General features: G+C 29.4%; 1 protein-coding gene across 1 annotated transcript in view; it reads right to left on the bottom strand.

Moving 5' to 3' along the window:
- Positions 1 to 10,000, bottom strand: part of LOC119612828 — a 14,727-nt gene that overhangs the window by 958 nt on the left and 3,769 nt on the right. The window contains 9 exon segments of the mRNA XM_037968701.1: positions 1 to 294; positions 355 to 793; positions 859 to 944; positions 1,001 to 1,415; positions 1,418 to 1,675; positions 5,109 to 5,199; positions 5,444 to 5,472; positions 7,696 to 8,111; positions 8,177 to 9,107. The exon segment at positions 1 to 294 is cut by the window's left edge and continues 136 nt beyond it. Of these exon segments, the coding sequence (XP_037824629.1) occupies positions 1 to 294; positions 355 to 793; positions 859 to 944; positions 1,001 to 1,415; positions 1,418 to 1,675; positions 5,109 to 5,199; positions 5,444 to 5,472; positions 7,696 to 8,111; positions 8,177 to 9,107 (2,959 nt within the window).

Genomic DNA, 10,000 nt, shown 5'->3' with positions numbered 1-10,000 from the left:
ATGGCGAAATCCTTACATTCCATCGCAATGTCTGTGTGGTAAGTTTTGTCATTAGTTCTTTCACTGCCGCCCTCATCTTCATCCGATTGATGTTTTCGCTTGGCATTACTATGCTGACGTCGTTGCACTATACCCGAGCTACCTAGGAAACTACGTTTGTTATTATACGCATTCCAGAGTTTACCACGAGCCGCATGATTGGGCTGTGAGGGTATAAAATAGGCCGAAGCGATTTCATTGGGAAATGCCTGTATCAGATTATCGGTTAGAGTAAAGAAATCCTGACGTTTGAGTCTGTAAAGGATTTCACTTGTCAAAAAAAAATTAAGTTTTTATTTCATCGAAATTACTTACACTCTTTCAGGTTGAAAATTTAGACATTCATCTATGATGGCTTTAGCAATAGTAGTCCGATGTTTATTTTCCAAGGGTCTACCATCATCGGACATTTTGACTATGGGCAATAGTGAAGGTATATTACGTATATCATTGGCATCTGGTAAATGATTAACGATTATCTGTACCGTTGTATTGTGTGGTTCGTTAGCATTAAAGGACTTTGCGGCTGGATAAGGATTTGAATGTGTATAGTAATCGGCTTGAGAACAGGTGTTTTCAACGTGTTCTACTTTAGCATCTACAACATGATTAACTCTCTCCTTTAATTCGACGCAAAAAGTGGGTAATTTATAATATTGTAAAATGATATTTTTAAAATCATTTGCCGAAATTTCACACTCATTAATAGCTGCATAGAAATTGGCACGGTTCAATATATTAAAAGTGGAACAGGCTAAAAAAGGAATTAAAAAGTTTTTCTATTATAAAAAGAGTTAAGAGAAACCTATTTTATATTACCTGCAGAGAAAAAATCTTGATATAAGAAAGGCTCAAAGATTTTAACAAACTTCTTACAGTCATTATACACCGTCTGTAGGAGGATTCTAAAAACAAGAAGAATCAAAAATCTATTTCTTCCAATAAGAAAATAATAACTCACTCAGTTGGAGTTCCTGAGGCAACAGAAGAATTCATATTTTTATTGCCACTAGTAGAATCTGTAGTCATGTTGCTTTGGCCAGCTCCATGAGTTCTCTTAAAGCGCTTAACACTTTCCGAAGTCAATTCCTCTTCTCGTTTTAACAGCACATCATTTTCCTTACATTCTTTGTTTTGATATTTAGCTTTTGCTGCTAAATATTTAACATAAATTTTACCTTCCTTTGATTTTCTATACTGATCCAAAGTTTCATTTGGAAAGAGTGAACATATAGCATTTTCCAAATCATAACTTATATATAAATCGAAAGCTAAATCATTTTTCAAATAATAGTTGATAATGAGTTCAATTAAAAAGTTACGTTCGGGATTGGAAAAGGTTTGTTTATCACGATATATATCTAAAAGTTCTGGTCTTCGGGTTGACTTTGCATAAGAATTTCTTTTAAGTTTATGGAGGATTTTGAATTTTGTTCCGTTGCCCTTGTAAATTTAAATTCTTCATATCGCATTGTTTCATTGTTAGTTGGGGTTTTAAGCGGTCTTCCAATTCGTTTTCGCCATTGTTCTAAATTGTGTTCAAAACGTATTTGTATACCCAACGAAAAGTCGCAAAGTAGGGATTTGATGTGCGGCAACTTCATTATGGTTAGGGTGTCCATATCGATTTCTTCCTCTAGAAATAAATTAGAAATTTATTTGTAATACTTATAACCTACCCCATTATATGAGTATTTAACCGATTTATATATGTTAAATGAATTATAACTCCGTCTTGAAAACCATGAATGCCGATTTTCATCGTTAGTTTGTTAGTTAGTTAGTTAGTTAGTTAGGTTAGTTAGTTAGTTAGTTAGTTAGTTAGTTTGTTAGTTAGTTAGTTAGTTAGTTAGTTAGTTAGTTAGTTAGTTAGTTAGTAGTTAGTTAGTTAGTTAGTTAGTTAGTTAGTTAGTTAGTTAGTTAGTTAGTAGTTAGTTAGTTAGTTAGTTAGTTAGTTAGTTAGTAGTTAGTTAGTTAGTTAGGTTAGTTAGTTAGTTGTTAGTTAGTTAGTTAGTTCGTTAGTTGTTAGTTAGTTAGTTAGTTAGTAGTTCGTTAGTTAGTTAGTAGTTAGTTATTTAGTTAGTTAGTTAGTTAGTTAGTTAGTTAGTTAGTTAGTTAGTTAGGTAGTTAGTTAGTTAGTTAGTAGTAGTTAGTTTGTTTGTTATTTTGTTAGTTAATTAGTTAGTTAGTTAGTTAGTTAGTTAGTTAGTTAGTTAGTTAGTAAGTTAGTTAGTTAGTAAGTTAGTTAGTTAGTTAGTAAGTTAGTTAGTTAGTTAGTAGTTAGTTAGTAGTAGTTAGTTAGTTAGTTAGTTAGTTAGTAGTTGTTAGTAGTTAGTAAGTTAGTTAGTTAGTAGTTAGTTAGTTAGTAGTTAGTAGTTAGTTAGTTAGTTAGTAGTTAGTTAGTTAGTTAGTTAGTTAGTTTGTTAGTTAGTTAGTTAGGTTCGTTAGTTAGTTAGTTTAGTTAGTTAGTTAGTTAGTTAGTTAGTTAGTTAGTTAGTTAGTTAGTTAGTTAGTAGTTGTTAGTTTGTTAGTTAGTTAGTTAGTTAGTAGTTAGTTAGTAGTTAGTTAGTTAGTTAGTTAGTTAGTAGTTAGTTGTTAGTTAGTTTGTTAGTTAGTTAGTTAGTTAGTTAGTTAGTAGTTAGTTAGTTAGTTAGTTAGTTAGTTAGTAGTTAGTTAGTTAGTTAGTTAGTTAGTTAGTTAGTTAGTTAGTTAGTTAGTTAGTTAGTTAGTTAGTTAGTAGTTAGTTAGTTAGTAGTTAGTTAGTAGTTAGTTAGTTAGTTAGTTAGTTAGTTAGTAGTTAGTTAGTTAGTTAGTTAGTTAGTTAGTTAGTTAGTTAGTTAGTTAGTAGTTAGTTAGTAGTTAGTTAGTTAGTTAGTTAGTTAGTTAGTTAGTTAGTTAGTTGTTATTTTGTTAGTTAGTTAATTAGTTAGTTAGTTAGTTAGTTAGTTAGTTAGTTAGTTAGTTAGTTAGTTAGTTAGTTAGTTAGTTAGTTAGTAGTTAGTTAGTTAGTTAGTTAGTTAGTTAGTAGTTAGTTAGTTAGTTAGTTAGTAAGTAGTTGTTAGTAAGTTAGTTAGTTAGTTAGTAAGTTTAGTTAGTTAGTTAGTTGTAGTTAGTTAGTTTAGTTAGTAGTTAGTTAGTAGTAGTTAGTTAGTTAGTTAGTTAGTTAGTTAGTTAGTTAGTTGTTAGTTAGTTAGTTAGTTAGTAGTTAGTTAGTTAGTTAGTTAGTTAGTTAGTTAGTTAGTAGTTAGTAGTTAGTTAGTTAGTTAGTTAGTAGTTTAGTTAGTTAGTTAGTTAGTTAGTTAGTTAGTTAGTTAGTTAGTTAGTAGTTAGTTAGTTAGTAGTTAGTTAGTTAGTAGTTAGTAGTAGTTAGTTAGTTAGTTAGTTAGTTAGTTAGTTAGTTAGTTAGTTAGTTAGTTAGTTAGTTAGTTAGTTAGTTAGTTAGTAGTAGTTAGTTAGTTAGTTAGTTAGTAGTTAGTTAGTGTTGTTAGTTAGTTAGAGTTAGTTAGTAGTTAGTAGTTAGTTAGTTAGTTAGTTAGTTAGTTAGTTAGTAGTAGTTAGTTAGTTAGTAGTTAGTTAGTTAGTAGTTAGTAGTTAGTTAGTTAGTTAGTTAGTTAGTTAGTTAGTAGTTAGTTAGTTAGTTAGTAGTTAGTTAGTTAGTTAGTTAGTAGTTAGTAGTAGGTAGTTAGTAGTTAGTTAGTTAGTTAGTAGTTAGTTAGTTAGTTAGTTAGTTAGTTAGTTTAGTTAGTTAGTAGTAGTTAGTTAGTTAGTTAGTTAGTTAGTTAGTTAGTAGTTAGTTAGTTAGTTAGTTAGTTAGTAGTTAGTTAGTTAGTTAGTTAGTTTGTATTTGTTAGTTAGTTAATTAGTTAGTTAGTTAGTTAGTTAGTTAGTTAGTTAGTTAGTAGTTAGTAAGTTTGTTAGTAAGTTAGTTAGTTAGTTAGTAAGTTAGTTAGTTAGTTAGTTAGTAGTTAGTTAGTTAGTTAGTTAGTAGTTAGTTAGTAGTTAGTTAGTAGTAGTAGTTAGTTAGTTAGTTAGTTAGTTAGTTAGTAGTTAGTTAGTTAGTTAGTAGTTAGTTAGTTAGTTAGTAGTTAGTTAGTTAGTAGTAGTTAGTTAGTTAGTTAGTTAGTAGTTAGTTAGTTAGTTAGTTAGTTAGTAGTAGTTAGTTAGTTAGTTAGTTAGTTAGTAGTTAGTAGTTAGTTAGTTAGTTAGTTAGTAGTTAGTTAGTTAGTTAGTAGTTAGTTAGTTAGTTAGTAGTTAGTAGTTAGTAGTTAGTTAGTTAGTTAGTTAGTTAGTAGTTAGTTAGTTAGTTAGTAGTTAGTTAGTTAGTTAGTTAGTTAGTTAGTAGTAGTTAGTTAGTTAGTTAGTTAGTTAGTTAGTTAGTTAGTTAGTTAGTTAGTTAGTTAGTTAGTTAGTTAGTTAGTTAGTAGTTAGTTAGTTAGTAGTTAGTTAGTTAGTAGTTAGTTAGTTAGTTAGTTAGTTAGTAGTAGTTAGTTAGTTAGTTAGTTAGTTAGTTAGTTAGTTAGTTAGTTAGTAGTAGTTAGTAGTTAGTTAGTTAGTTAGTTAGTTAGTTAGTTAGTTAGTTAGTTAGTAGTAGTTAGTTAGTTAGTTAGTTAGTTAGTTAGTTAGTAGTTAGTAGTTAGTTAGTTAGTTAGTAGTTAGTTAGTTAGTTAGTTAGTTAGTAGTTAGTTAGTTAGTTAGTTAGTTAGTTAGTTAGTAGTAGTTAGTTAGTTAAGTTAGTTAGTTAGTTAGTTAGTAGTTAGTTAGTAGTTAGTTAGTTAGTTACTTAGTTAGATAATTAGTGTCTTTCTTAGTTGTTTAATGAACTGTTGCTTCCATAAAAATCGAACTCTATATATCAATTTTATTGCTAAAGTACAATTTTATTAATTTAACTCAGAGTTTTAGAATTCATTTACCCACTGTACTGTTGCTACATGTTTGCTGTGAATAAATACAATTTTCCTACATAAGTCACACAAACGAAACTCAAGCAAATAAATAAACCAATGAATACATCCACACACATACACAACACAATCATAGTTTAACTAAAGAAAAACACAACAACTTACCAATTAAATGGGGTAAAATATTTTCCAATTTCCAAGAGGTCAACAATTGTTTTAAATCCATTACTTTATTATCCACCATGTTTACATTTAACTATAATAATACTTTCTTTAAACAAAATAAATTTAATAAATTATTTACACATTTAATTGTTACAAACAATTAAAAACTCACAAAAACTCTAATATTTCGGCGAAACAACCACACGAAAGAAAAATATGTATCTGACAAACAATTGTATAGAAATTTCTTTTGTACTGAATATATAAATATGTTTGAGAGAAACATATGTTTAGGTTTCTCTTAAATAGTGCCGGCTGAATAACATTTCTCTTTAACTGTTAATGTGCGTGAGTGTGTTGTTGGCTGTGTTGTTTAATGTAAACATAAAAAATAACATCTGCTTTTAGAGACAATTTTTAAGTGAACGATTAGCGTTCAAATTAAAATGAATTGGGTACTTAGTTAAATTTGTTTGCTAGTTTAAGTGCTCAATGTAGTAATGGATGTTTAAAATATGTATTAAAGAATGGATGTTTAAAATATGTATTAAACATCCATTTCCATTTAGTCGATAGTCTATAACCTAGTCTAGGCTATATTCTACTCTATAGTATCGTCCATAGTCTAGTCTATAGTCAGGTCTATAGTTTAGTCTATAGTCTTATCATTAGTTAGTTAAACTTCAGTCTAGTCTATAGTCTAGTCTATAGTATAGTCTAGTCTATAGTCCAGTCTATAATCTAGTCTATAGTCTAGTCTATAGTCTAGTCTATAGTCTTGTCTATAGTCTAGTCTATAGTCTAGTCTATAGTCTAGTCTAGTCTATAGTCTAGTCTATAGTCTAGTCTATAGTCTAGTCTATAGTCTAGTCTATAGTCTAGTCTATAGTCTAGCCTATAGTCTCGTCTGTAGTCTAGCCTATAGTCTCGTCTGTAGTATAGTCTATAGTCTAGTCTTTAGTATAGTCTATAGTCTAGTCTTATAGTATAGTCTATAGTCAGTCTACTCTATAGTATAGTCTATAGTCAAGTCTAGTCTATAGTCTAGTCTATAGTCTAGTCTATAGTCTAGTCTATAGTCTAGTCTATAGTCTAGCTATAGTCTAGTCTATAGTCTAGTCTATAGTCTAGTCTATAGTCTAGTCTATAGTCAGTCTATAGTCTAGTCTATAGTCCAGTCTATAGTATAGTCTATAGTCTAGTCTATAGTCTAGTCTATAGTCTAGTCTATAGTCTAGTCTATAGTCTAGTCTATAGTCTAGTCTATAGTCTAGTCTATAGTGTAGTCTATAGTCTAGTCTATAGTCTAGTCTATAGTCTAGTCTATAGTCTAGTCTAGTCTATAGTCTAGTCTATAGTCTAGTCTATAGTCTAGTCTATAGTCTAGTCTATAGTCTAGTCTATAGTCTAGTCTATAGTCTAGTCTATAGTCTAGTCTATAGTCTAGTCTATAGTCTAGTCTATAGTCTAGTCTATAGTCTAGTCTATAGTCTAGTCTATAGTCTAGTCTATAGTCTAGTCTATAGTCTAGTCTATATCTAGTCTATAGTCTAGTCTATAGTCTAGTCTATAGTCTTAGTCTATAGTCTAGTCTATAGTTTAGTCTATAGTCTAGTCTATAGTCTAGTCAATAGTCTAGTCTATAGTCTAGTCTATAGTCTAGTCTAGTCTATAGTCTAGTCTATAGTCTAGTCTATAGTCTAGTCTATAGTCTAGCCTATAGTCTAGTCTATAGTCTAGTCTATATTCTAGTCTATAGTCTAGTCTATAGTCTAGTCTATAGCCTAGTCTATGGTTTAGTCTATAGTCTAGTCTATAGTCTAGTCTATAGTCTAGTCTATAGTCTAGTCTACAGTCTAGTCTATAGTCTGGTCTATAGTATAGTCTAGTCTATAGTCTAGTCTATAGTGTAGTCTATAGTGTAGTCTATAGTGTAGTCTATAGACTAGTCTATAGTCTAGTCTATAGTCTAGTCTATAGTCTAGTCTATAGTCTAGTCTATAGTCTAGTCTATAGTCTAGTCTATAGTCTAGTCTATAGTCTAGTCTATAGTCTAGTCTATATTCTAGTCTATAGTCTAGTCTATAGTCTAGTCTATATTCTAGTCTAGTCTAGTCTAGTCAGTAGTAGTATAGTAGAGTCTAAACTTTAGACTCTACTATAGATTTAGACTCTAAAGTCTAGTCTATAGTCAAGTCCATATTCTAGTCTATAGTCTGTTTTATAATATTGTCTAGTCTATAGTCTTAGGTGTAGTCAATAGTCTATCGTCTGGTCTACACTCTTAGGCTTAACAATGGTCTATTCTATAGTCTAGTATATAGTATTGTCTATCATCTAGTCTATAGTCTGGTCTAGTCTATATTCTTATCTATAACCTAGTCAATAGTCTAGTCTATGTCATTGTTATTTTATGGGTTTTAAAATTCACTCAACAATAATTTAAATTTCATTAAAATTTAAATTTTATGAAAAAATCTTCATTATAAATAATAATCGAAAAGATGCAAATATTTACAAGGGACTCCTAAAAAAACTAAGATTAAACAAATCTAAATTTAATATTCTGTATTCATCATTTAGATACCAAAAATTTTCGCAAGATTTTTCTCACGATTTAAATTATTATTTCTATTGCGCATTCTCGACAACAATGGCACCGATGTCGTTGATAATGGATTAAGTTTTCCTATATTATCTTTGTCCAAAAACGCATGTGGATATTTGATGATTGCCTGTTGGGCTATTGCGCGGAAAATGCGCAATGGTATATGAGTTGAAATGCAACGCAGTTCATCGACGATTAAATTTGCTATAACATTTAAACCTTTTCCCAACGATTCTTTATTCTCCAACAAATTTATAATTTCGGATGGTAACTTATGCCAGGGTATTCTAAAGTTTTTAAATGGTCGTTCGCATTCTGCCGTTTGCTTTAACTTATTCTTATAGGTTTGATATGCCAGTGCCATCGAATCGATAGAAGATGTATCACTAAGAACTCTGGAAAAGTAATGAAATAGAAACCACATCAAATTAAAGCATTATATTGAAATAAATATACCTACTCTGGCTCAATTTTAATAAAATCCGTTAGAGATGTATTATTATCACTCGCAACACTATCATTATAGTCCTTCTCGAAGTGCGAAACATCAGACTTATTAGTAGAATTCGTAGTGTAATCGTCATTCATTAATTGACTCTCAAACAGATACTCTTCAATTTCATTATTGGTTTCCTTAATAGCTGATGCATTATTCATACTATTACTATTTGATTCATTCAGAAAATTAACGCCTTCCCGAGCAGCTTTAGCTTTTATATAGCTCTTATAGATTTTATCACTTGTGGAAGTTCTATAGAAACTCAACATTTCAGTACGAAACATTTTCGTAATATCTCTTTCTAAATTATAACTGATCTCTTTATTAAATTCAAGATTATAATCCAAATGGTATTTGACAATGATGGAAATTAAAAGTCTACGTTCGGTATTTGAGAAACGTCTGCGGAAACGATAGTTCTTAATAAGACCAAGACCGCTTTCAGAACGCAATAAAATGGTACGCAGGTCCACATGTGTTATTGTTTGAGGAGTTTTAAATGTACTCGATTTGTCTGCTCTTAACTCTTTCAATGGATCATCGTCCGATATAAATGAAACGCTGCAGCTAGCATCTTCTAAATTTTCATTGTTATTTTCTTGATTTGTTTGTGTTGTAGTATTATTTATATCGTACATTTTAAGATCAGTTTGTATTTCTCTATTTTCTTTACTTTTAACTAATTCATCTTTAAAGTTACTCTCTGTTGTCAAAATGTGAAATCGATCATCACTTGTTGGCATCGTTTGTTGAAAAGGTCTTCCGATATCTTTACGCCATTGTTCTAAGTTATATTCGAAACGTATTTGTATGCCCAGTGGAAAATTGTATAGTAATATTCTTATGTGGGAGAGTTTCATCATTTGTAAAATGTCTATATCAATTTTTTCTGCTAAATTAGAAAATAATGAAGAAGAATTGAAATTAATAATAATATCTATCTATCTATCTATCTATCTATCTATCTATCTATCTATCTATCTATCTATCTATCTATCTATCTATCTATCTATCTATCTATCTATCTATCTATCTATCTATCTATCTATCTATCTATCTATCTATCTATCTATCTATCTATCTATCTATCTATCTATCTATCTATCTATCTATCTATCTATATCTATCTATCTATCTATCTATCTATCTATCTATCTATCTATCTATCTATCTATCTATCTATCTATCTATCTATCTATCTATCTCTATCTATCTATCTATCTATCTATCTATCTATCTATCTATCTATCTATCTATCTATCTATCTATCTATCTATCTCTATCTATCTATCTATCTATCTATCTATCTATCTATCTATCTATCTATCTATCTATCTATCTATCTATCTATCTATCTATCATCTATCTATCTATCTATCTATCTATCTATCTCTATCTATCTATCTATCTATCTATCTATCTATCTATCTATCTATCTATCTATCTATCTATCTATCTATCTATCTATCTATCTAATCTATCTATCTATCTATCTATCTAGCGACTATCTAATCCGATCTAAGCTATCTATCTATCTATCTATCTATCTATCTATCTATCTATCTATCTATCTATCTATCTATCTATCTATTCTATCTATCTAATCTAGCTATCTATATATCTATACATAGCTATCTATCTATCTTATCTATCTATCTATCTATCTATCCTATGCTAGCTATCTATTATCCTATCTATCTATCTATCTATCTATCTATCTATCGATCTATATCTCTATCTATCTATCTATCTAATCTATCTATCTATCTATCTATCTATCTTAAT

This window comes from Lucilia sericata, unplaced genomic scaffold, assembly GCF_015586225.1.
Source record: "Lucilia sericata isolate MDLA Ls3-8-SP2 unplaced genomic scaffold, ASM1558622v1 Contig001837F_arrow, whole genome shotgun sequence".
In the NCBI taxonomy this organism is placed as follows: domain Eukaryota; kingdom Metazoa; phylum Arthropoda; class Insecta; order Diptera; family Calliphoridae; genus Lucilia; species Lucilia sericata.
This window is presented reverse-complemented; position numbering and strand designations above follow the sequence as displayed.